This window comes from Scleropages formosus, chromosome 15 (assembly GCF_900964775.1).
Source record: "Scleropages formosus chromosome 15, fSclFor1.1, whole genome shotgun sequence".
NCBI lineage: Eukaryota > Metazoa > Chordata > Actinopteri > Osteoglossiformes > Osteoglossidae > Scleropages > Scleropages formosus.
In genome coordinates, this window is record NC_041820.1 from 11,167,195 (window position 1) to 11,194,564 (window position 27,370).

The window sequence follows — 27,370 nt, forward strand, 5'->3', positions numbered from 1 at the left end:
CCACACACGGAGTTTGAATGCGCCACACTGACCCCGTCGCTGGTGGAGTAGAAGTTGGAGCGCTGCGATCTGTTCATCGCCGCTTCTTTAAAATGTGACTTGTGCGCTCGGCCCCCGGTGCCATGCCGGGCCTGCGTTCCCCCAAGACGCGCGCTGTGTGGGGCAGCCAAGGCGCTGGTTTGCCGAAAGCACGTTGGCCTATAAAATAGGGACCCTTGCAGTGAAGCCTGTTTACGAAGCACTTGTTAGAGAGCAAGAACGAAATTAATGCTGTGGGGTAAACATCTGTGTAGCCAAACAAGAGAGAGCACTTTCTCAGTCAGCAGGGCCTGTTTGGTCTATTTAGTCTGTTACAGCAGACATGCCCCCCCCCCCCATGTTGCATGTTGTCTATAGCTATACATGTCTTTCTTCCAACCTGTTACATAGCATTTCCACATGTGGAGAAGGAAGAAACTCCCAATATGTGAATATGAAGATTAAAATAAACTAATGCATTTACTTACAAATCAATTTGACAGTATCACTTGGCAAATATTTGGTGTTATGTTTTAAAGAAAATTACTACTAATTGCAAACTCTTGTCAAGTTTCAGAACAGCTTTGATTACGACCATGTGCTCATCCAACCCTTGGGGCACCAAATTTACTTTCCTCATTTGGCCCTCATGTGACTAGGTGTACAGAAGAACAGCATTTGACAAGCATGACTGATATGGCGCCATGGGTCATATGACATAATGTCTTCACATCACAAGCATGGGAACATCAGTGGGAAGGGGTCCCAACGGATGTGCACCCCCCCCTCCCCTCCAGCCACCCAGCAGGACTTAATTTCAGCACCCTCTCTGTGGGAACAGCAGCTGGGGAGAGATATGTTAAATCGTGTCCCAAGGGAAACTAAAATGGGGAACACAGGGGAGGGTGTCTTGGTTAGCACTCCTGCCTTTAATTAAGACTGATGAGTGGCCCTTTTGGGCCACTGGATGGGGGGGTAAATCTGCTGAGTGATTATTTTTAACTCCTGCAGCCTCCTGGGTAATGTCACCATCGCCTCCCCACAGGCCAAGCTCTAGGTAGTAACGGTGGCCCATTATCTACTCCTCATGCCCTAACTGTCCCAACTCAACTATGGTATGTCCTTTAGTCACAAGCAGTCAGGGCTACAAAGGTACCGAATATATAGAATAGATAGAAAAGAAGACATCTGTTGTACTTTTTGCATTTTGCAGTCAACATTTGTATGTAATTGTGATGTGTGTATCACTTCACACCAACATTTATTAGGTAATGATTTATTTTGATTATGTGAAAGTAAACATAAAATATGATCCTACTGTTTTTCTTTTTGGTTTGTCCTTTATTACTGTGCTGAAGCTGGCAAAGCTTTCGTAAGTCAATGAATACCAGTACTGAGTGATCACTTGTTGCTTTTTTTAATTTCTTAGCCTGCGAAATACATATGATTTCATTTAAGTACTGGGGTCATGTAACAGAACAAATTTTATTTAGACTGTACTGAGTGACTGCTGTAGTCATATTTTTCAAACTCTATTAATTTTAGCACCTTAAATGTTGTATGTTATGTTAGCATCCTAAATGTCGCCTTAAATGAGTATCAAGGATTAGGCTTGGGGATCTCAAAACTCTGGGCTGTCATCTGCTATATATCTTTGGAGTGCCATAAAAACACAGTTGGAAAAGAGACAAGGTAAAAACTAGAGACTGGAAAAAATAAATAACAAACCAAGATCTACACAATCAGCAGCTTTTATGGTTAATATGAGTCTGTGTAAAAAAAAATGGAAGTAATTTCTGATTTTGCACAAACAGAAATATATATCTCTAGGGCTCGATATGATATTACTGTGAATGTCGTTGATAAAAGCGGTAAATTCTTAAGTGAAATAAAGTAATAACAAAATCAAAATAGAATCGTAGCCACATTTCTGAGCTAATGTTTGTTGAGCATTCGCATTTAGATTTGCTTTGATGCTGTGCTTTGATATCATCTCCAAGGCTATTGAACTCGCTCCAGTTTATACACTGACCTCCATTTTTATTAGTACATGAACATTTAGGATGACAGAGCCCAATTCACAGCACCCCAGTTGGACATTTCAGACCTGAGCTGTAAATATTCTGTTATTATTGTTAATGGAAAAGAGACATTTGATTTGTTTTGTGCTGTAATACAGATAGATCATAAAGTCCAGTTACCAATGACCTATAAATATTTCATGGCTTTAGGTGCCGTATTTTCCCTTCTTCCGCTAGACAGCAGTAAATAAATACGACAAGGAATCCCACACAGCAGGAGCCTGGCCCTCCGTGCTGTTAGTTCATTTGCCTCATGTGAGCCATTAATATGTACATCTGAGCCCTGCTGCTTGGCCAGTACTGGGATACGGTGATTTTGGCATGTCAGGTATTGGCCAAGTAGGCGAGTGCTGATTAATCTGCTCGGAAACAGATTCATCCTCACTGCAGCGTATTTGTCTTCTGCTACTTCTTTTTACCTTAACACTGGCAATTAAAGTGCATTCGAAGGAGCCTCGCGCGTTAGCACCGTGCCATCGTGATCCATGAATAGATGAGAACTTTTGCAAAGGTTCTTACTGGCGTTTTAAATTGAACACGGCAACACGTTAGTCTGTTGTGCTAAGTTACTTCAAAATTGAGTAAATCAAAATGCATCGTGTGTTACGGTCTGGAGGAATGAACAGGGCTGACCAAGACCTGCACTTTTTCCTTTGGTAAAAAATGAATCGTTGAGGACACGGAAGGATGGCGGACAGCCCTGTGGTTTCCCCCTAATTTCTCTAATGATCTTTTGAATCGCCTGTTTTCTCGTGATCACAATAAAAGCCAGGGCTTTTAATCGATCTGGATGTACCATCTGGAGAACGGGGACCACTCTCAAGGTCACTGCCGGAGTGTCTCCAATCCTGGCTGTTGCTCAAAAGAGATGAATGACTGCTGCAATCAGAGAGGTGAAAGTCAGATCTTTTTGGCACTTACGTGTCAGAGGCTCTGAGGAGCTCGTGAGGAGGAACAAGAGAAAAATCAGTCTGCACCGGAGGCAGAAGCATTATTTAATGCTCCATCCCCCCACCACCCTGTTCCATTCCTGCAGAACAGATGGTGAAGGAGTTTCTGGTTCCCTGATGATCTGGTTCACTCTCTTGTCATGGTGGGTGTTTCCTGTGCTGTGATTAGTATGGGGAGGAACCATTTTCTATCTTGGCATCAGGCGAGGCGTGCTTTCGTTTACCTTTTTTTTACCTGCACCAATGCATACGGAACCTTAGCTGCTGTCATGAATTTGGTGCCACAAAATGGCCTCTCACTCCTATTTAGTCTCAGCGATTCCAAGAAGAAAAAGTCACAAGCTCATCTTACCCTTTATTGGTATTCAAACACAAAGGTCATTTTTCATTTATCATAAGGTGGTTAATATTTTCCGTCACATGAATTTATTTTATTTTACCAAAGATAACTATGCTGTAAATCTGGTTCCCTTTTGTTTTAATGTAACATTTCTGTATTTGCATTCACAGTGATCTTGACTGTCGTGCAGAAGGGCAGCAAGGTGTGTGGTTCTTCAAGTCACAGATTTCAATCCGGAACATTGCCAGTTCAAGTACTTTACCTAGAACCTCCTAGCAATGGGATGTAATTTTAATTGCTCCAGTAAACATACTCAGCAGGGTGAAAGTTGTAAGTCATTTTAGGTAAGTATCATATGGAGAAGAACATTAATCTATCCTTAAACAGAACTCTGGAGGATCCCCTACCAGCCCCGGTTGTTGCCCCCATGGCAGGCGCTCCCACAGCTGGTTAGACGATGGCAACCATATAGCAGCTCATGTTCTAGAGCATTGACGGTGGCAGAAAGGAGAATAGGGAGGGTAAGCGGGTTTCCCATGAGGGATGCTTAGAATTAACAGGAAAGTCTCACTTAGTGAGAATTCCCATAATGGGTTGTGCTCAGTTGACAGCCATATAAACACTGCAATCCTTGGTTATGCAATGGACAACATACTGCGTGTGTAAAGCATGTGCTACAGGTAGCAAAGTCTTTCCTTTCCTGGTGTTTCGAGCACCATAGCGAGAGAGAAAATTAATGATGAAGCACATGTTTTGTCTTTTATCCGATGGAATCAGGTTGTGCGTGGCATGGGATTGCTTTTATCTAGCCGAGGGTGCTGTTCCTTGGACCCCTCCGCTCTTTGTGTCTTTGTGCTACCTGCACATAGTTTCGTACAAACTGTTTCGGCACTCGCCTTTTGCACTCGCTAAGCACCCATGACTGCTGCTGTATTTTGGTAGTTTTCCACTTATGAATATTCATGTCCCCTGCCTTTGAGTACAGCACACACATATATGTCTATATAAGTATATATAGATAAGTAACATTTTTTTGGAAGCTTCTCTTTGGAGTTGCTTCCCAGCATGCTGTTTGTACAGACACTTGGAAGGAATAAAGGCCTTATATTTACATACATTTACATTTATTCGTTTAGCAGACGCTCTCCTCCAAAGCGACGTACATCTCGTAGAAAATACTACGTGTGCATTACGTTGGCAGGAAGAGAGACTTAGATACAGGTGCGTGATTCTTAAGTGCCTTGACGTTTCAGACTGTGTGTCTGGATCAAATTCCACGACAGCAGGTCCACATTTTAAGGACATGGTAGGGATTAAAGGAAGCAAATTACTGAGTGTCATTGTCCAACAAGGAGCCAACAGACGGGACTCGTGCTGGTGCGTCGTTTATTGAGGATCAGGCAAGAGAGTAGTCGGGGACAAGCGAGGGTTACTCGATCTTTGTCAGGCATCGGTGGGGCGTTCTGACACCGGAGTCGAGAGGACAGGAGCAGGAGGCCAAAGAACCAAGAGAGGTTAAACCAAGGGCAGAGGAGGTAGGAATTAGGTAGAGCGCAGGGAGATCGCACGGGATTGAAGTTGCTGAAACGAGGTTCCACAAGCCGAAGGTGTCTGGGCGGCGTCTTTATACCCGGTCTCCTTGATTTGGTGCAAGTGTGGTGGTTAAGTATGCGGTTGGGGGTGTGACACTGAGAGTTTTACATTGCACTCGTGATATCTTTGCAATAACAGTTCTTAAATATTGATAGTATACTATGCCTAAAACCTCACTCCACTTTTCCAGCTACTAGGAGGCAATGGCTGTTAACTCCTGTTTTCAGGAAGGATCTGATTGCTGAGAAACATGCACTGGCAACATAAGCTACAGGGAGGAGAGCACAATGCTGATGTATTCTGCTTGGTATTCCACAAAAAATTATTCTCAGAGACAATGGAGAGTGGCCTCTGGCATCATTAGTATTCATACTACCCATTGTGCATGTGGCAGAGAGGCAAGTGACTGCTAACTTATGCATTTCACAGCTTATTAATATAGAAATTTTAATTTTCAGGTGGTACACTCTGATTCATTGTATCAAAATTAGTGACATCTGTGACATCAAAAATAACACAGGAATACATCGCAGAAACCAGACAGGACAAGAATGTGGAGGGGTCAGAAAACGTTTTTGAAAATACTTCCTCTACGAAGACGACCATTGAGCTGAATGACACGGTTGTCATTAAATCGAGCGAAAGGGTGGTAGCGAAAAAGGCAAAACCTGTACAAGACCTTCATGCCGCGGCCACAGTCTTTCCTGGCCGATCTCCACGCAGTCGTGCATCTGCCCGCGGTGGTAGGCACTGCATGTGGAACGACGGTTATTATTAGGGCAGCCCTGGAAACCCAGATTATCCAAAAGGGAGAGGATTGCATTACTATGATTTGGATCCACTGGGTGTCAGCCAGGGCAGGGGGGTCTTTGATTGAACTCCTATCTGCTGCTAGCGGTACAGTGCTGACAAAGATCAGAGAGGTCCAGTGATGGCACACTTCTCTCGTATCAGCACTCCGCTCTAATGGATGCCAGCGGCTACTCATAACAAACAAATTGCCTAATGCTCAGAGTATCCTTAGTTACTTGTAAGACGTGGCCTCGGCAATTCACGACCTTCACCGTTTCTGCAGAGATGCTTTCGTCTCTGTCTTGAAAGTGTGTCTTACAGATGGTTCACGGACACAGATGTTCTCCAAAACACCTTGCCTTTATAGCTGCCGTTTCAAACACCACCGTGACCTCTGTTCCCGTGCCTCAACTCCCGTGGAGCTGTCCTCACCGTCTGTTTAGTCTCCGGTGGGACCCGTGGCCTTATTTGGGCAAAGCCGAGGCAAGCAGCAGCCCGCTGTCTATTTACAGTCCTTGGGCAGCGGTAAATGCGGTGATAAGTTTCAGCCTCTCTGAGTGTCTGCGGCGGTTTCTAAAGCAACGTCCAGATAGGGCACCGCACTGCATTTCGTGCAGCACCGTCCTTGTTATTTGCCCACCTCGCGGTGGACTCTAACGTCTGTTTATACAGCCGAGTTTACTGGGAAGTATCATGTTTAGTACCTTGTTTAACTTGTCGAGATGAGTGTTTGATCTGGGGCATGAATTAATGGCTGCACTGTTTTAGCAGTTGCTCCACAGTATGCCAACTATGGATATGCTTTGTGCTGCAGTATTGCACTTTGCATCCTGCGTCTTTCTTATACGCTGATTTAATTGACATGGCTGGACACTCATGTCATAACTGCAAAAGATCATTGTCCTCTGTAGTTTTAAATGCAGCGTCTCATTACATCTCCTGGCTTTTTTTTGTTTTTTGGGGTAGATTTCCCAGATGGTTACGGAAGCGGGCCGGGAGGGGCTGACGGAAGCCGCGCTGAACCGCTACAACGCGGACCGACCCTCCCCGTACAGTTTCCTCGGCCCGCAGACAACCCCGACTCCCGCAGCACCCTCCAGCGGAACTTCTGCTGCCGCCTCCTTCTTTGCCAGGTAAGGGCTGGCGAGCTGTTTCTCACTGCAGATTCCACCGAAGAGGAATCTACCACCGAAGATACCGATCGGTGAGAGGAGACCTAATCTCTGGGATGCTCAATCCCAGTTTACATTTGACGCCCAAAGACAGCCTTGATGCGATCATGTTTCCCTCTCCTGTCTGACTCTCAGTTTCAGGTTGCTATTTGGGTGACATTCCTGGCACAAACAGTGGAGTCAGACAAACAAACTGTGCTTCACTACTAGCAGTGTGTCTGTATCTAATGCTCCTTGTCTGGTGTGAGATGCATTTTTGAGTACCCTCACTTGTCTGTTTCGTTGGAGAAGAGAGTCAGCCAAATGAATACACACACACACACACACTTTCCGAACCGCTTGTCCCATACGAGGTCGTGGGGAACCGGAGCCTACCCGGCAACACAGGGCGTAAGGCCGGAGGGGGAGGGGACACACCCAGGACAGAACGCCAGTCCGTCGCAAGGCACCCCAAGCGGGGCTCGAACCCCAGACCCACTGGAGAGCAGGACCCGGTCCAACCCACCCCACCCCCTCGAATGAATACATGTAACTGTTAATTTAAGTCGCTGTCTGGAAGTAGTCCTGGTGGACATTCTGTGGTATGTGTAGACAAACGTACAACGCAGTCTCAGGTATGCGCTGTAAAATATCAAAGATCTCCATCATTAACGTCTCTTAAAATTGTAAGTCACGGATAAAGATTACAGTTCACTTTGGGCAATCTAACCATTCCAGCGAGTTCACCTGAATGCTTAACTGTGTCCCTGCGCTGAGGGAGAGGAGCAGGGTTACTGTGGGCTGCGAATAAGTCATGTCCTTCAGGCCACTGCCTCTGTCCCATTAATCCTTTCACCTGGCTTTGGTCCCCCGGAGGCGAGCTAAAGGCTGGGGGGCTGTAAATCACGGGGGGCTTATCTGCTTGGTGTTTGAGGGAATGGGCGTGGCGAGGCAGCCGATAACAAGAGATGAATGTCTCAGGGAACCCGCCCGATCGGAGACCCTCGGGAGATGAAGCAGAAACCAGTCAGTTCGTTACCAAACCGTTCCGAAGTGGTACCTCGAATGAAGACTAAATTTCACAGCAAGTTTATTCTGATCATCCCAACCTTGCATTTACACTGATGACCGCAGTTACACGTATATACATATATATAGATATATAATTGTACAAGTTTAATTTTTTAGGCATTTTTACAGGACATCATCTCGAATAATCTGATTCCTTGATTGCGAAACACTGAATTATTTCTGGTCAGATGACATTTGAATTCCACCTGCTCCATGAATTTTGTGTTTATTTGCTTTCAACTTCTGGGAAGAATCCAGAGTCATCTGCTACCCTTTTAGGACTTGGATAGACTCCTCAGGTGAGATAAAGCTGCCTAAGCTCTTAACGAGGAACTTTCTGTGACGGTACCGCTTTAATCCCAAAATTCATCCTGAATTTATTTTCGTGCTCATGGTTTATCCTCCTTTCAAAGAAGAAAGCTTGTCTGAAGAAAACCTACACCACAATCGGGTGTACTTATATAACCTTTGATCAGCCTGAATCCTGTTCTCTCCCCTTTGGCCTTGACAAATTTAAGATTTAGGAAGAAATTTACAAGCGTGAGAGAACGATGCTACTTGCATGTGGGAGGGTCACTCGAATGTATAAAAACAAGGAGAAAAGACGTTTTTGGCTCAAAATAGCGAGTAATCCCCAAAGTTTAATGGCAGATGATTAAATCCCTTCTGTTATTTTTGGAGTTAAAATTAGATGAAGGCATGCCTGCTGCGTCCTATTATATGCTTGCTCTGATCAGTTGTGCGTCCGTTTGATGCAGGATTCACCTCGAGAAGCCGCAGTAATTCTGAGCTTGGGGGGGCTGACTGATCACTTATGAATGTGGATCTTCGAACCATTTATTAATAATTTCTTTAAGTTTTAGTTTAATGGGTGTATTAAAGTTGCATTACACCGTGCCTTTATAAAATAAGTATGTAGCTAAACCTTCTGAGTTCTCGTTGAATAGACGCTCAAGTGGATTTAGCTCTCAAGTGATTTTGAGACCGCATTATACCTGTTTTTATTGCGTACATCTTATGATGTGCATGGATTCATCATTAGTCATGGAACCCAGGGTTAATGGGTGTTTCGGGTCTTTCAGCACGAGACACTGTCACCCGCATGACTTGACCAGGGTTGATCATCCTCCATCCTGCATCCGCTGCCTTGAACCCACTGCTCACTTCTCCTGATCCACCGCCATCTAGAAGCCCTCTCTGCAGCCTCAGTGACAACTTTCACAGCCTTCCTCCTCTTTCTGCATGTGATATCCAGCACACTGTAGACCAGCAACTTTCTTCCAGAGTCTCTGCGGCCTACTCTGATGGGCACACCTAGCCTTTCGAGTGGCACTCTTCCACTAGTGGATTCCCCCAAGATGACTTTCATTAGTACCAGCCGGAATATCACAAAAAGCTATTGGTACAGTGATAACTGAAATACACTTTATAATGCGAAGGTGCCTCTGTTCTGCTGAACATCCAAGGTACTGCACTTTTTACCCACCACGAGTGTATTCAAAGTATGAATTTCAGATCTTAAAAGTGATGTACAATTTCATTTTCACTACATACCTTATTGGGACAAGTATGACATATGGATATCCTGAAGAATTATTTCAAACTGAAACTTTCTGGAAATTCCACAGGCATATCCTCTGTAAATGCTATCAGGCCATTCCTGATAGATATTGATTGTCATTGTATTTCACAAGGGAGAGTTTCCTAGGCCATTCCCCCAAAAAGCTTGGAGGGAGCAAAGCGCATGATTTATGTGTGTCACGCTCCCATGCTGAAGCTGATGTTCACCATACTTGGAAAGAAGAAGAAGAGCCATAAATTTTGCAGCACCTCCTGGGGTTTATTCTGCTCAGTTATCATTTCTGCTGTGACGTACAAGTGGACAGTCGGGGAACCTGCTTCCTGTGAATGCATGGACACCTGGCTTGCGTTCCTGTCCTCCTCCACGTGGACAGAAGATGAACTACCCTCCCCGTACTTTCGCTCAGAACTCGTGCGGGTAGATTTATGACCGTTGTAATTTAGTGCGAAGGAGCCTTGTGTTTTACGGCAGTAATGTCGTGACCCCGCCATCCGGATGCTTTCGGTTTAAGACGTGGCACCTTCTGATGGCCTGCTCGTCTGCTTTTAAGATTTACCCATCTCCTCGATTCAGCCACCCTCTGTCACTCTATCTATGCTTCATTTTTTGCATGTTCACCCAGCACCTGTACATTATAGGAAGAAAATCTGGAATACTTCAGAATGGCCATTATTTGCATGGTGTTTTGTTAGCAAACTGGACTGGACATACTCTGTTACTGTTGGCTGAATGCAGGTTCTTGAAATGCCTGCGTGGCTGTGACCGCATTTCTCCTGCAGTGTCCCCGCAGAAGTGCGCAGAGACCCACATCTGTTTGTGGGGGACACTTGGTGCACCTCCACTAATGAGGTGCTTGAAAGGGCCTGTCATCAGCCCGGGCTGGGCACACCGAGGGATGTCAGACTTTTGGCACCCTGTCCGCACCATCAGCCAGGCTGCGTTCCGCTGAGCATACCAGGGAAGGCGTCCAGCCCTGGGTCCTGCTCCCGGCCAAAGCGCCATCCCAGATGCCGTCCTGACATTACACGCACCGGAGTCGACAGGGTCAAACTATCAAACAGCCACTTCTCAAAGAATTATCAAAATATCCGCATTGCTGTGTATTTTGTGAGGAATGGCCTGTGTGTGTGTGTGTGATCTATGAAATGTTTTTCTAGTTTTTATCCACATTTTAATGTTTCTCATGGAGATGTCCATACCTTACTTCCAATACTCCTGTCCGCAGCCCAAAACCACCTTTACCCCCACCTCTCACCTTTTGGATCTTTTTGTTTCTTCAACTTCTTTGACGGTTAGGCAAGTACAATGGCATTGTTGCTTACTGGCCTTATCCCGCCGCGTTATCGCATCACCACCCCGCCCCCATTCCCCCGTTCGCTCCACCACAAGTCATTAGCGTGAAGGGACACGTTAAGAACATGTGGGCAGAGGTGGTGGGCTGGTCCATCGTGAGGGAACTTGCGGGGTGGAGATGGGGGGTGAAGTCCACCACTGCAAGTCATTAGATAAAACCTGTCTCTTTTTTTGTCTTAAAGGAGGAAAAAAAATGTTTCAGTTTAAAGTATTCTTCTTTCACCGTATTTTATTTATTGAGTGCTGCCTTGCTGGGAAAAGTAAAGGTGTTACTTCAGTTTTGGTAGAACACAGCAGTGCTTCCAACTTTGTCATCCTCAGGTATCTTCCAGCATTTCTCCATGTCTTTCTCTGCCTACCTGAAGGAGTGGGCCAGGCGGTGTTTTTTTTGCCAGGGAAATGGAAATGGCAGCGATGCAGAGTTGGTGAGCGTGGTCCTTCTGTGGCCTCCATGCAGGTGTTGAGGGGAATTGCAGGTCAGGCGAGCGCAAGGCCATCTGGTTTATCCTCCGCTTCAGGATCATCGAAAAGCTTCTGTCCGCACCTCCCTTCATTTGTGCCGCTCCCATCTCCATTCTGCTTCCCCGCGGTCCCGCAGCCGATGGGTATCTCCGCAAGTCTCCGCACTAATATGCACGACCTTTCTTTCCCTGTATTCACAAGGCCCACAGAGACACATGTGGAGCCCCTCCCTCCGTATGATCGATGGCGTGACTTAACAACCGGGACTTGCTTGCGAGGAGAGCGAGGGCTTTCATTAGTGGTGCTCTCGCTTGGAATATGTCACTGCCAGGAGAGGAGCAAGCTTGATTTATTCCACAAACATTTTCCCCCGGGGACATAAGTGAATGTGTGTGTGTGCATGTGTGTGGGGGGGGGGGGTTGGGATTGCTGGCTGTGGTTCCACTGCAGGAATTTCAGCATGCAGTGTTCGGGGGGGGTAACACCTGAAGGGGATGAGATGCTTGTGTGCTGCTTGTCGTAGTAGGATCTTACAAACCCCCACAAACCAAATGACAGCACCCTGTGTAATGGGCACTGATTGTTCTTAATGGGCCAGGCACTAGCCTATAACCACTCTGAGGAGAAAGGGAGACGCTGATTTCTCTTGCCACGATTGTGTTTCTGTAGCGTGAATTGCTGTGGATCCTCTAGTGTGGCATTCAATCACAGAATCAGTAGGAGACCACATCCTTCAAAACACATTCTTCAAGGGCACAGTTTGCAGTGGTCGAACAGCCCGGGGAGGGGTGGGGGAATGGCGTGCCCTTGCGGCTCGGGGGGTCGGGCTGAGAGGGGAGTGACGTTTCGAAGGGTGTCGAAAGTGCTGGCAAAATGGGGACCGAGATGCTTGAGAGAAGCTGTTATCCGGGGATTGAAACGTTGTGGCAAACTGTTCTCTCTCATGACAGGCAAGGAGCACTTTAAATTCAGGGCAATTAACTCATGATCCCAGCAATTTAGAGTGTGTGTATCAAGGTGAAGGTGGAGGGTTAGTGTGATTCATGGACAGGGTGAATCATGCCAGGTAGTGAAATCCACAATAAATGTATCTGAAACTCTCCACCATCAACAGGATTACCAGGATTGAGTCCATGACTATGTCGTATGTCCTATATCCTATATCCTTGATAAAAGAGATTTTTGTAAAATAATATAATAGCAGAGTTCTGCTTAATTTCTGATCATGGTATCATATTTGAATTTACTTATAACAGGGTATGAAAAAAGGCTGATTAATTGTTTGTCACTGACCAATTACTAATATTCATCTTCTGAAGGCTATGTAGAGGAAATGAAATTGTAGTGACTGAGTCATTTTTATTTATGACAAATAAAGCCTGAGTTATGAAAAATGCTTTGAGTAGTAATGCTAGGATAAAGAAAATTTCAACATATTTGTTTAACATTATTTAGATGTAGAACATTTTTGTTTGACAATAAGGAGGAGTGATGTGGGAAGTTGCTAAGCTGCTCACATAACTGGTTCCCCTGAAGAGGGAAGGGAGGCTTTTCCCACTGGGCCCTGACTGACCCAGACTAGTGCATCAAAGCAGTCTAATGGCCAGTCGACTGTTACGGACCCACCGCATGTGGGCTCTGCGCGCCACGCTTCGGCTGCTGATTCGCTTCATCACTTTCTAGGAAGTCCAAGAGTCCATTCTGTCTTCAGAGACCTTTACACTGGTATATGTAGTGCTCTGACCTCCTCTTGCTGATACATTAAGATATGTATATGCATTAATGGTGTTTTTTCCACTTGCTGTGCCAGAATTTGTCTGGTATCTTTTTCGCCAATGCAATCAACTACAAAATCTGCTACATATTTAATGATGGTAGCTAACGTTAAAACGAAATTGAACTTGCAGGAATGTATTGCACAAGTAAAAATACATGCAGAAAAAAAATTATCTTCGCTGAGCAAACACACTCTTTTGTCCCACAATATAGTTTTTTCCAGAAAGAAAGCCATAACTACTGTATACTGAGCATAGAAACTTACAGATAACAGTAGAGATGGAGATAAAAATGATAAATATGATTCATATAGGGTCGCATGAAGGTGATACTGCAAAGGTTCCTTAAATTTTAAATATTTATGAGGACAGAGAGCGGATTTTCACTGTCTGCACTTTCATCCATTTTCATTAACCACTGGTCAGGGTGACAGGTCTGGAGCCTACCCTGGAATCATTGGATGCAAGGCTCGGGGGTACACCCTGAACAGGATGCCAGTCCACTGCAGGACAGTCGCACGTGCACACACTCACCAATTAACATGCTACAGGCAATATAGTGTCAGCAGTCCACCTGAACTGTATGTCTTTTGGAATCTGGAAGGAATCCCACTCAGACTACACGTAAAATCCACACAGCCTACGCTAGATTCGAATCTGTACCCGAACAGCTCAGGGACTGCGAGGTGGCAGCAATACTTCCTGCGAATGTCACCGTGCACAATATTTTGCTGTATGGCAATGAATAGAGCGATACAACGAGGGATCACAAAGCATTCTAAGTGACACTGTAACACAATAAGTGAATTTGACTATTGGCTAATTGACAGAAACCGGCAGCACTGGCCATTTCACTGCATGTTTGAAAATTTTTGGATGGAGCATGTTTTGCACTTGTTTGCAGATCTTTGGCATCTTTACACTTGTTGTATGTATGTATGTATGTTTCTATGTGTGTATATGTATGTTTTTCTCTGTCTACTCTGCACGATAAGCCAATGGGAACCAAAGCCAAATTCCCTCTATGTGTGTGTATACTTGGCCAAATAAATCGGATTCTGATTCTGATTAAAGAAGTATATAGGAATCCATACTAATTTTACGACGTGCATGCCAGTTAGGACCGGTGTACAGGTTTATATGAGATAAAACTGTACCACTGCCTTGGTTATGTAAAATGGCACTGGACGTAGACTTTTCGTGTAAGACAGTGCACACATTGGTGTGTCAGACCTGAGGCCTTTTCAGAACGTTTGTGTTGAGGATGGACTGTTTGCCTGCGTGGTGAATGCCAGCTATTGCGCAAGAAACCTAACGCGAACTGTCCAATTACGGCTGCCACCGAGTTCTGGCCTTATTGTGTTGAAATCTGAACGGGACCCTTGGGTCAGCCATTGGAGGAGCGCAACAGGAGCTAAGTGTTTCAAGTTCTGCTCAGAAAGGGAGCTTTGACAGCTGCTTGATACTTATTCCCCTCTGATTGGTCCAGTGAGACACAAATCAAATGTCCCTGTTCCATAAAGTCATTGAGCAGTAACAGAAATCTAGTATATAAGTGATTTAAATGTTGCACGTCACTTTGGAGAAAAGCATCTGCCAATAAATGAATGAATAAATGAATTTAAGTCCTAGAAAATGTCTACAATCTAGGTATGGCACCTGTCTGAGGAAATCAATACCTGAAATTGATTTCCACCAGCAATGCAAACCTGTGCTTGGGCTTAATAAACGTAACACTGATTTTCAATTTTATTTTCTAATTTTAGGTAAAATTCTGATTTTCAATGCAAAAGGAAATTGGGGGAAACAGCCAGGTACCAGCATCTTTCTAAACGTGCTGTGTAATCCTGATTGACAGGTCTATTTCAGTAGTGATCCTCATGCTCTACAGCATGGAGGGGTTATTCCACAAATGCATGTATGATCGGTAATGCTGTTACTCACAGAGGGTGCACGTATCACACCTTTTACATCTTTGGTTTTCCCCATAATATCAGACATAAAAATTCGGTGAGGTCCTAGATAGCCAACAGTAAACCACATTTTTTCACTATATAACATTAAATAATAAACAATAATAGTCACAAACAGACATAAGTATACAACATTTCTATGAATACGTGGCGCAGTGGGTTGATCCAGGTCCTGCTCTGTGGTGGGTCTGGGGTTCAAGTCCTGCTTGGGGTGCCTTGCGGCAGACTGGTGTCCTGTCCTGGATGTGTGCTCTCTCCCTCCAGCCTTATGCCCTGAGTTGCCGGGTTAGGCTCTGGCTCCCCGCGACCCCATATGGGACAAGCAGTTCAGGCAATGTGTTCTTTTCCCTGATCTCATTATAGTGGTATGTACAGCCAGTCAGAAAAATATTAGTTCATAGACATGAATGTATTCCTGATTCCTCTGGGGAGCTGATCGGTGAGCATTTATATTTTAAGAAATACATTTTCAGCAACTTTGTAAAGACAAGAGTTAAAGCTGCCCTCTGATGGCAACAAAACACAGGCACTCATCAGAAAAATGCTCATTAACCTTTTGTTTCCTCGCTATGAGCCTATTGCAGGCCGACTTTTTTTTCTTCTCGTGACAATTATATGTTAATGGATCATTAGGCAATTTTAGTACCAGTGCCTAAACAACAAAGCTTCCATTGATAACAGCATCTTCAAAGAAAGAATGATTATTTGTTCTGGCCTTCTTTCAATTTTGGTTAATGCTAGATACTTTTAACTTTGGTTTCCAGTTTATTACAGAACATTCCACTTTTACACCAAGTCGACAAATAAAGCCAGAAGATATGGATTATTATTATTATTCCATATTCCCTGATTCTGCACCACACTTTGGTTATGTGCTTGGAGACTTATAAGACCATAATAATATGGGATGGGATACAGGATACAGAAAATAACATCATAATAACCTGGTGAGATTTGTCAGAACTGGTGTTACTGCTGAGCTTGTGAAGTATTCCTGGCAGCCTTGCTAATGGTCATGGGCCCTGTCTTGCTTATAACTGCTCTTTCTGAAATACTACACTAATACTATGAATATTTCATTGAGCCAGAAAATCAGGTGTCTCTCACACACACACATTATCTGAACCGTTTGTCCCATATGGGGGTCACAGGGAACCAGAGTCTAACCCATCAATACACAGTGCAAGGCTGGAGGGGATACACCCAGGATGGGACACCAGTCCATCACAAGGCACCCCAAGCAAGACTCAAACCCCAGACCCACTGGAGAGCAGGACCTGGTCCAACCCACTGCACCACCTCATCCCTGATCAAGTGTTAGCAAATTTTAAATATTAATTGACCAAAATGGTTTTAAGGCTCAAGACAAGCTAATGTAATCTGTTCATATTTTGTTTTGAAACGGTCAAATTCTTACACAAGATATGCTTGATTTTCAGCAAAAAGCTTTACTTAGTTCAGTGCATCCATCCACTTTTGCCGTCTGCTGCAAGGTTGCGGTAATTTTCAGTTGGTTAATGTGAGCTGAAGATCAGCTGAGGTATCCTGGAGCAATAATGAGAACTGCCCTCGTGATTTGCTCCCCATATTTTGATTTTAAGGCCATAGATGATTCAGACAGTATTAATAAATTAGAAATAATAGGCATGAAGTGGGAAACTAAAAAGGGAAAGGAACTCTTGCAGTATAACAAATTTTACTTATTTTTGCTTTATTTTTATTGATTTATGTTTTGAGTTCTTGCATGACTTAGTGCTGCTTATCTGAAATTCTAACACACACTTCAACTTATGAAAGTAATAATACATGTGACATGTCACATGAGAAGACACGATGGCCAACACATCACACTTTTACTGTGGTAAGTTGATTTCCTACTTAGTAGAGTTACGCTGTTCGGCAACACAACGGGTAGAGATACGCATGCCTTTCCGCGTCTACGTGCCCATGTTGAGTTCGTCGGCTCTGCTCCAGCTTGGTTAAAACACCAGTCTGCATTCACAGCCACAGGTAAGAATGCATGACACTGTGCTGCCGTTTGCGGGAGCTGGGAAGGGTTCTCTCGGGAAAACACGGTGGCAGGCAGCTGTGCACGTTAGCGGTACACGACTCCGGCGATTTCAGAGGGAATGCCACCACTGCCGTTCACGGTTGAGCCGCAGAGGAAGTGGCAGAAGACGCCCGCCCTCCTCTTGCTCGGCGGTGGGCAAAGGGCTGTCTTTCCGCTCTCCAGCACTCCCGCTGCGGACCCTGTTTGCTGCGGGAGGATCATGAGGAGCGACAGGGAAATTAAGACTTTGCCTCTGCCGACTCCGTGCTTCGCGGGATTAGTTGCATCCGCTTTGTTGCTCCACGGGCCTTAATCGCCTTCCCTCCTCTGTGTCTAGAAGGTTGTTTCCCCAAGAGTGTCACTGGAAAAGACAAGCAGAGTCAAAACTGGCTTGAACTTCATGCGATCCTGTTTGGGGTCATTGTACCCCTACATCTATTTGTGCAGCTTTGCAAACACCTGCCTGTGACTAATTAAATTCAAAGTACGCCCTTCTGTACCGTTCATTCTTGAACACTGGTCTAAACCTTCATGTCCTGTGGGACCCATGCTCGCAACTGATGGTCGTGGTAAGGGCAGGTAACTGAGGTTCCGCAGACTTAAGTTTTCTTCTTGAGGCTCAAAGCTTCACGGCGTTCTGCTGTAACGTTATATATGATTCCCATGGCTATGTTATTCCTTAAGGCTAGAGGCTGCTTGCTGATAAAATAATACTGATATATGAAAATCTTTCCTTATGTTATGGAGTTGGTCATACAGCATGAATGCCAGCTATAATCAGAAGAAGTGTTACTGCCACTATATCTGTAGTGCTCTCACACGCAGATCAACTGAACACTTCTGGAGCTCCAGCCAGTCGCATTTTGATGGCTTGGCTCAGTTTTATACCTTAATTGCTCCAGAGAAATGCTGGTAAACAGACGCACAGCAGAAATACCAGGCCTGTGAATTAGTCATCTACAACACGCATGACTGCTGTCTTGCACTAACACTCGTGTACAATGATCTTGAAAGCCATTATATAAAACATTATATAAAGGATTTTTAAAAGAACAAAATAAATGATTTTAAATAAATTGAGAATCCTGTATACATTTGGCTAGAGCATTCACTTTCCCTGGCTTTTCCTGAGGAGTGAAATAAATTAAATGAGACATTCGTTTACTTTTTGCTCCATGTGCTGATCTTCCTGGCCGGTGTCCAGGATTTTTGTGCCAACGTATCCACCCCACTTTCCTTAAGCCAGCGAGGAGGTCTCACAGAGCCTCGAGTCATCTCTTCTTTCCTCCTGACATATGTTTGAGTCTTCCTCACACTTGCCAGCATCTGCTTGGCAACACATCGAGAGAAAGGACGCAGGCCGTGGCTCCCGGGGTGTACCGGCAATCGGGTGCTTGACATCGCCGACAGCCTGGTGGTTCTTGGACCCGTGCAGTGTGTCTCCCGTCTCTGTTCCCATCGTAACGCATTTCACCGCTCTTCGCGTCTTCTGCCACGGAGCGGAGTGTCCTCGGGCTTCCGCGTGTCCAAGTTTGTCTGCAAAGGGTTAAATAAGATCCTGCAAGAAGTCTGGAGTGAGACAGAACCAGGGAGGGAGGGAGCGAGGGAGGGAGAGATATGGAGAGAGGCAGTGGAGGCGAGAGGGAGAGTGGTGCAGTCCTTTGTAAAGTAGACAATATCTGCTGAGTTTACAAGGCTGGAAGGTAGTGTGTGGAATCTCGCCCTCTCTCCGTCCTCCTGCACTGCCACCGTCTCTCCGTGTCTCTATCTATCTGTTGCTGTCGCTCCCCTGCTCTCTCCTCTCCTCTCGTTCTCCCTGTCTCTCTTTCTTGTACTGTCACTGTACTGTCTCTTGGTGCGGCGATGCTCCCTGCGGGGGGAGAGGGGAGGTAGATGCAAGTGACCAGGTTCTCAGGTGTGGGCGTGGGCCCCGTCCCTGTCGGTCAGCTGCCCGTCCACACGCCGAGGAGAGGGAGGGCGAGCGAGAGAGAGGGGTGCCGAGGAAAGTCGCAAGGAATGAGAAATGGGAGGGCACGGCACTAGGCGTTCCGGAGGAGGCGTCAGGAGGAGGGAGCCTCTCCGGATCAGAACTCCGGCTCCCATGTGACAGCCAGCTGAGAGGGTCGCTTGCTGAGCCGGAACTGGGGCAGGAAGACTGGAACCCCAGTCTGTACTGTCAGCAGCCCGTGGAGGGGTGATGGACAGGTGAGAGAGACAAGCAATCGTACTTCATATACCTTTAAAGATGTCACTGGCAACAAATGCAACTTATAAAATGGTGCAGTGAGGATTGTTCAGGCTCACTTTTACGTACCGCTTTGCATTTGGTATTTATTTGCGCGAGCGTGTGCGCAGCCTTTATATTGCTGAGGTCTGACAGTAATTTTTAGTTAGAAACCTGCGTACATCTCTCTCTGCGTGATGGTGTGAGTGTTTGTGTGTGTGTGTGTGTGTGTGTGTGTGTGTGCGTGAGAGAGAGAGAGAGAGAGAGAGAGAGAGAGAGAGAGTCTACTGTGTTACTGTATTCTGTTGTTGGAATGTTCTGTGAAATCTCATTAACGCCTCTGGAAAATAACACACCTACGTCTGGGGAAAGTGCAAAACAAGTCAAATTAATCATAATTCTTATTTGCTTCTACTTTCTTCTGACAGGCTTTGCATAACGCGCACACGGCTCTTTTCAGCACTACCTACTTGCGAGTGTCAACCGCATCCTGATTGGGAGTTTGCTTATGGAGAACAAGATGGCTAAAATTAGCAGCGCGTGGCACTGACAGGAACATTAAACATCTTTTGCTATATCATTAGAAAGTTTCTCTTCTTTCCTTTTTTGTCCGTGCAAAACCCAAGAGTGTTCAACTGCGGAGCAGAAAGACAGCCGTCCCAATTCAATTTCTACGAAATTAACCGTCGTCATTATCATTATCACGCTTGGCGCTTCGGGCTGTTTACTAGGTTTTATCTGCACGGCGGATCCGTGGAGATTCGGGAGTAAAGCGCACGTACGGTAATTCCCTTTTAAAGTAGTACGTCTTTTTAATGACTGTTTCAACTTATACACCAAATAATGGCTGTGGTCTCCTCCAAAAATGGACGACAGAACATGTTCTCAGACTGCCCTCATGAAAGCCCAGGAAGTCTCCATTATCTCACAGTAATTCTGAAGAGAAAATAGCTTCTGAAAATATTGTTACCTCAAGCTTGATCCTGGCAATGCTCTTTTGATTATTTTCGCACAGAAACAGCATCTTCCCCTCAACAGAAATTTTATAAAACAATGGAAGCGCAATTTTTTTTTTTTTTTTTTTTCCCTGCCTTTGGAGCTGAGGACACTTTATTGCTTCACCTGTACATGGAGGGGTGAACACGTGGATGTTAAGCTGCTGGCCGAGCTAAACACGGCGTCCGAGCTGCTTCTGTTCAATTAATAGGGCCATTTTATCTCTCCGTTTGGATTTTTCACATCGCTACGTATGGTGTCCGCAAAGCTAAATGGGCAAATGCAACCTAATTATCTTCTTTGAAAACCTCTTTCAAAAAGTGGCCTAACAGTGAGTGGAAAACTTTGATGGAGAAGTTCAAGAGAAATGCCTGCCCACTCTGACATGTGGGACGGACCCGACTGGTCAGGATTCGCTTCTCAGTCCTCCTAAAGCGCTCAAAACACACCTCCTTCACCCTGAAGGGAAGGACAGCCTCCACTGGGACACACTATGGTATGTGAAGAGGGAGGCTTTGAAAGATCTTTAAAGAGCTGAAACGTATACCTTGAAGGCATTGATTAATGCAGTGCTCTGTGCTCTTCTTTTGAATCCATCACGCAGAGATGTTTTTTTTTTCTTCTCCAGTGTAGCTTGCTAGTTGATCCTCACATTTGCTGCTTACTGTAAATTCCCAGTACTTTGAGGGGAAGGTACAGCGAAGCCTTGATCCATCCTGTCACAGTGTGTGCACTGTTACACTGATAGATTCAGGAATCAATTTCTAATAAGCCCTGTGTTCTCAGCTCGGGAGGCAGGCCCGATCAATGCGTTCTGGAGAGCCTGCTGAAGTGCACTTGATGTAAGTCTTTGCAATTGGAGTCAGGGTAATTTGACCCTTGTCTGTTTGCAGCGCTACCTTGTTTGTAAGGACACGCCAGTATATCGGATCTGATGGCCATGGGTGTCGGGCAGCGTTTAGTAGCCCTCACGTGGGTTGGCCGTGTACATGTTTAAAATGCATGTCTAGGTGACCACACGTGCAATGTGGGAAGAAAGTTGTAGAGCGGAACAAATGCATTGCTGCAGCGCGGAGAATTGCAGTGCCGAGCAGGGGCTGACCTTCTCGTCTCAGGCCCCTCGGTCAAAGCTAAGAAAACAATGAACGTTATTGTGATAATGAGGGAAATTATGCTTCTCAGCATCTCAAATGTTTAGCGGTCGTACAATGAAAGTTAATTTCAAATTACGAGCTGAATAAGAGGTGAACGTTTTTCCAGTGAAAGTGAAGCAATGCCATGGGGGTTGAAAGGAAAGTGAGAATGTATGCTGAGCAGCCGGATTTACAAGAGTAGTACAGGAAGCTTAAGTGAACTCAACAAAGCCATGCATAACCACGTATGCCTAACTAGTAGAGAAATTTACATATTCCGGTGATCCCCTAATGTTAAAGTAAGTCATGCAAAACCACATTCATTATAATTTCGCAACTTTGGGAATTTGTTAAGGTTTCTGCTGTGAAATTGTTGAAAAATATACTTCTTTTTTTCCAGGTCCACGTTCCAAATAGGCGTCTCATTCCGGTCTTTTCTGCAGATGGAGTTTCACATGTTTGTCTCTCTACAGAGCTGCCCAGAAGCTCAATCTATCCTCTAAGAAGAAGAAGCAGCAGCGGTCGGCCCCGCCCCCGGTGTGCGACCCGCCCCTGTTCCCCACCAACTTCAGCGGCATCCTGCAGACTTGCCCGCCCCCCGCGCCACCCTGCTTGCTCCGCGCCATCAACAAGGTCAAGGACACGCCAGGCCTCGGCAAGGTAGGGGACCCTCAATGTTTGTCTTCTCGAGACCGGGATGCACCGCGGTCGGGCCCATTAAGCGGTTACGATACGTGCCGCAGAGAGCTGTTCGGGAACGCAGGTGTTGAAGTTAGGGATTAGATTTTAGAGATTAGTTTTTGGCTCTGTGACAGACTGTTCCCAGTCCAACCAAACCAAACCAAATAGTCATCTGGGAAGAATTCCCAAGCCAACTGTAGAACTGCAAGCAGACACTCATTTTGCAGGCTTCCCCTGGTTTTGTAAGGGAAAAGGGTTTTATAAAGAAAGTGTTATAACAATGGAGCGTTACGTTTTTCTGCGCAGCTGCTACTGTGCGATTGTTGCATATGAAACGGCTCTTTGTCCCCCCCCACCCACCACCATTGTCACCATTTGACATGGTGGTGTCAAACACGCTCTGGATGTCAGAGGCGTGATCCCTGAGCGGGAGAGAGGGCGGGTGGTGGGAGGAAGGCTGCAGTAAGCCAGACCCTTGCACGTCTGAGAGGGTTGTCAGTAGAAGTGTTATTTTTACACAGGGACAGCATAACGTCACCATACTGAAGTCCCTTTTGTCCGATTCTCCACGCTGAAGAAAGGCCTATTATGAGTGAGATAATCAATGAAATGGATAAATACAGCCATGTAATATAGTGATACCGAAGACATGAAAATTAGGTGTTATTCAAATGAGGTCACATAATTTAATTAACGATGGTGGTTAAGTAGTCCCGAAAGCCTAATGTTACCGATGAGAAGCTAAATGGGCTTCTCCACTGCAAAATTTATAAAACACAATGATCTGAATCATAGCACATGTGTACGATTTAGTTAAAATCGAAAGGTCCATTTAATGATCAAAAACTGCTTAATCGTACTACCAGAAAAAAATCAGAATGTAACTGTTAACTGTTTTTTGCACAATGGTCTGCCAATGAGTCAAGGACCTAATAGATTTCTTTACAGCATATATCAGCTGTAAGCGTAAAGACTGATTGATTTTGAAATAAAACCTTAATGTTAGTTGTACTTGACTACATTCCTGGAAAACACAGAAAAAAATCAGTAGGTAGTGTAGCGATTAGAACTGCTGCCTGTGGACCCAAAGGTGGCAGGTTTGAATCCCACTCCTAGGTGTAGTACCTTTGAGCAAAGGGTCAAAATTGCTCCCGTAAAATTAGCCAGCTCTATAAATGGGTAAATATTGTAAGTAGCTTAACATTGTAAGTTGCGCTGGAGAAAAGTGTCAGCTAAATGAATAAATATAAAAGGGGCAGCACAATGAAGGTGCTACTTCATAGCACCAAGGCTGTTCAGACATGGGTTTGAGCCTGTCCAATTCAGCCTCTGTGAAGTTTGTGTGTTCTCCTATTGTTTTCATGGGTTTCCTCCCATAACGTCTGTGGCTGCCCTGTGAAGAAGGACTGTACTCTAACTAGCCTGTACCTGTGGTATAGGCCCTGTGCTGCCATGACCCAGACTTGGATGAGCGTTTAACGAAAGGGAGTGAGTGCATGAGTGACAACACGTAGAATGTAGTTGTGTATTGAATGTTAGGTAAACGTTATGTATTGCTGTACAGTGCTTTTTATTCCCTAGAGTCAATCAAATACATTTCTCAATACTTCCTACTCATTCATCACTACTCATTAAGGCATCAGGCCCAGGATGCATGTAGTCAGAGCTGGGTTCTGTACTCTGCCCTGGTGGAAGACTGGTATAACCAGAGGCAGTGGTACTATACAGTTCTAGTCAGATGGGTTAACTCTCTTAGGATTGACCACAATGCAATATTCTATTCATGACTGTTCATATCTCAGTTTTTTGGCTGCAGGAGAGCACAATGCAAACAATTCCTTTTGCACAATTAAATGAACATGCACATTTCTTTAGATGAGTAAGAGCTCTTGCGCTTTTTTGCTTCCAAAGTATTTACTCAAGAAATTGATTATCACAACCTTGAAGCCATGCTAGCTGCAACAGTCTTTTATAGCAAATAAGAAGTGCTCTTTTATAGCAAATAAGAAGTGCTTTTTTTTTTAAAGCAGTGTCTAGCTTGTTATTCATCAGTGTCTGCTGCCCACACACTTATATGCTTTATTAACCCTCAATGTACTATAATTGTATATAAATTCAGTGTCAGTATTACAGACAAAATGTAGAACTACTGACATAAACTCTGTGCACAGAGTTAACCAGTAAATGATTTTCTAATAATATATGACATTTGCAAGTCATTGCCTTGTGCTGGGTCATTGCTCATGTATTATTTAAGACATGACACTACTACTACTGCTTTAAATTAAGCTAAAGAACCTAACAATATAATATCTCCTGTACAATAAATGTAAATATTAAAATTAAGGAAAATAACAGAAAGTGTCACTTTGAGGTTGCTGAAAGGTAATCACCATGGGAAGTATGCAGTTTTTTAGTGCTTTTAAAGATGTTAGGGATGTACTCCAAAATCCAGCTGTAGGAATTAGCCCCCATATTATTTGGAGCAGTAATTGGGATCATGTGTCTTTTTGATTTATGCCAGTAATTCAAAAAATAGATGTAACAACAGATGCGTTATTGTAACATGCATACACAAGAGCAATTACAGGAAAGAACAAGAGTTCATAGCCAATTTGCTCTCCAATAGAAATAGTGATGGAATGAGAAGGCAATCCATCACTGTGGGAAATACGGACTCTGCAAAGACAACAAGCAGCCGCTTTCCACCGCTCTGCTTCCTTCACGGTATCCCGTGTCCAGCAGCCGAAGCACCGAGTCCGATCTTTGCCACGACTGGGTTTTGGGCGATGTGATGCGTTTTCTTATCAAACACTCTCAGCTTTTTTTGAACCATTCCTGTCTGGCTGAAGAGCTCTCCTCTGGGACTTCATGATGGACCTGTCTCTTACTGATATCCTTGGCCTGTACTTTTTATTTCCATGGCTGAGGTGTCTGAAGGAAGTGGAAAGGAAGGGGAAAAAAGAAGAAGACAAACAACGCAATAACGCCAACAACAAAGAAGAATTGTTTGGCAATGGACCTGACAGGCCTGGCAAGGGGCGAAGCACAGATGGTCCATGCACGCTAACCAGTTGATAACAATGTGCACAGATGCACACAGATCAGATCCAGATTAGGTGCCCTTCGAGAAAGAAGCAGTCTGGAAACTCCAGTATCGGTGTGAAAGCTGACTCCTGCAGAGATTCCTACAGCCCAGTCTCAATAAAGGGGTCTGCTCATTCTGGATTTTTAAAAAAAAATGCATAAAAAGAGGATTAGGAGATATACATAAAGATTTTGGAACTTAATATGTGACTTTTTACACTAAACTGAATTTTGATTTTGACGCAATTTTAATGACTGTCTTCTGACCTGTCAAAACATTGTATGAAACTAAAAAATAGCATAGAGCTTAGCAAAAATTCATATAAATTTTGTCTGTGACATATGAAAAAGCATTAGCCAAAGAATAATATATTAAATTTCTAAATCATTCCATAGCTAATTGCTATATTCACAATATACTTTATTGGGATTTGAAACACTGACGTATAATTACACATTCACTGTAATCACATTTGGATGAAATTAGCAAACCTTGCAACATGGTCCTTTAATATAAAAGAATACATACTGTATAAATCACTGTGAATTACCGTTTTGAACTGGCAACACTTGGATTTCATATATAATGAAGAACCTGATCTTATCTAATCTCATCGTAACTGGATTTTCATTATTTTGTTATTAAAATTATGCTTTTATCCAAAGTGATTTATAATTTTTCCCATGTGCTGAGCTTGGTAGAGCAATTCAAATTAATTTTCAAGTATACAACAGCAAGAGCCTCCTAGGACTCTCCTATGGAAAATGATTGAGGCCAATACCGAGGTATTGCAAAACAGTTTTGAATCCAGTAAGTTGTTGGTCAAAGCACTTTCACTGGCGTACCAACAGGTAGCATGGCATGTGTTTGTCCTGCAGGGGCCTTGGCTTCATTCTGTAATCCTTGAGGAGGCAGAGAGGGAAATGCTGCCTTCAGCCCCATTTTGGGAGCTTGTTTACCTTCCACCAACTGGAATAGACATATTTTGGTTCCTGAGGCAGAGTCAGAGTCTTGCGCTAAACTGTCCCAGGATGTTTGCCATCAGCTTAGAGACCCCTCCACTACCCTTCAGGTAGCCGGCGGCTAATTCCCATCCTGAGCCACATGCAGGGAGCCAGCATATTTTGCGTCCCTTTCGGGCTTGCTGTCAGACTCCGTGCATCAAAGCAGTCCGACAGCGAGGAAGGAGTCTGATGCAGAAGAACTTGTATTTAAATGGGAAAAACCCATTTTCCTGCACTCCACTAAAGTATATCAGGACTCTGAGTCCAGAACAAAGGGATGGAATCACTGCATTCTGTATTACTCGCTGTGATTTACATACAGGTTAAAGTTGTACGAATAGGAAGCTTTTTCCCTGTAGGAAGAAATATATGCTTAATGATGTTATATTGCTCCTCTGTTCTTGAAAAAGGTGTTTTACGTTATCACGTAGGCAGCTTAGAAATGCATTTTAGGGTTTATATTCAGTTACAGCCATAAATGTGAAAGGCAAAAACACACACACACACACACACACACACACACACACACACACACACCACTTGTCCCATATGGGGTCGCGGGGGAACCGGAGCCCACCCGGCAACACAGGGCGGAAGGCCGGAGGGGGAGGGGACACACCCAGGACGGGACGCCAGTCCGTCGCAAGGCACCCCAAGCAGGACTCGAACCACAGACCCACCGGAGAGCAGGACTGTGGTCCAACCCACTGCGCCACCACGCCCCCCCACAGGCAAAAACATTAGAAGTCAATAAGTCTGTGCTGCTTTCAGTCATCTATTGCTCATTAATAATTCTCTCAAAAATCTGAAAGATAAATGTAAATTGGAGTTCACCATAACAAGATAGACATGGTTTTAAAAATGAAGAACAAAATGTAACACATGAGGATTACTTATTTCCTGGGATGAAAACCTGAGCTTTTAATAGCTTCAATATCAATGTCTTAAATATATTTCTGAGACACAAATAATTTCATTTACAGAAACACATGCATTAATCTCCAGCAAGTATTTTCTGAGTGCGCTTTTTGAAGAGTAGTGTTGAAATGTAGC

General features: G+C 44.5%; 1 protein-coding gene across 2 annotated transcripts in view; it reads left to right on the forward strand.

Annotated features, from left to right (window-relative positions):
- Window positions 1–27,370, forward strand: part of kif26ba (kinesin family member 26Ba) — a 101,991-nt gene that overhangs the window by 47,660 nt on the left and 26,961 nt on the right. For both annotated transcript variants that reach the window (XM_029258396.1, XM_029258397.1), the window contains exons 4-5: window positions 6,741–6,907; window positions 22,018–22,204. In XM_029258396.1, coding sequence (XP_029114229.1) covers window positions 6,741–6,907; window positions 22,018–22,204 — 354 coding nt within the window. The remainder of the gene's footprint in view (window positions 1–6,740; window positions 6,908–22,017; window positions 22,205–27,370) is intronic.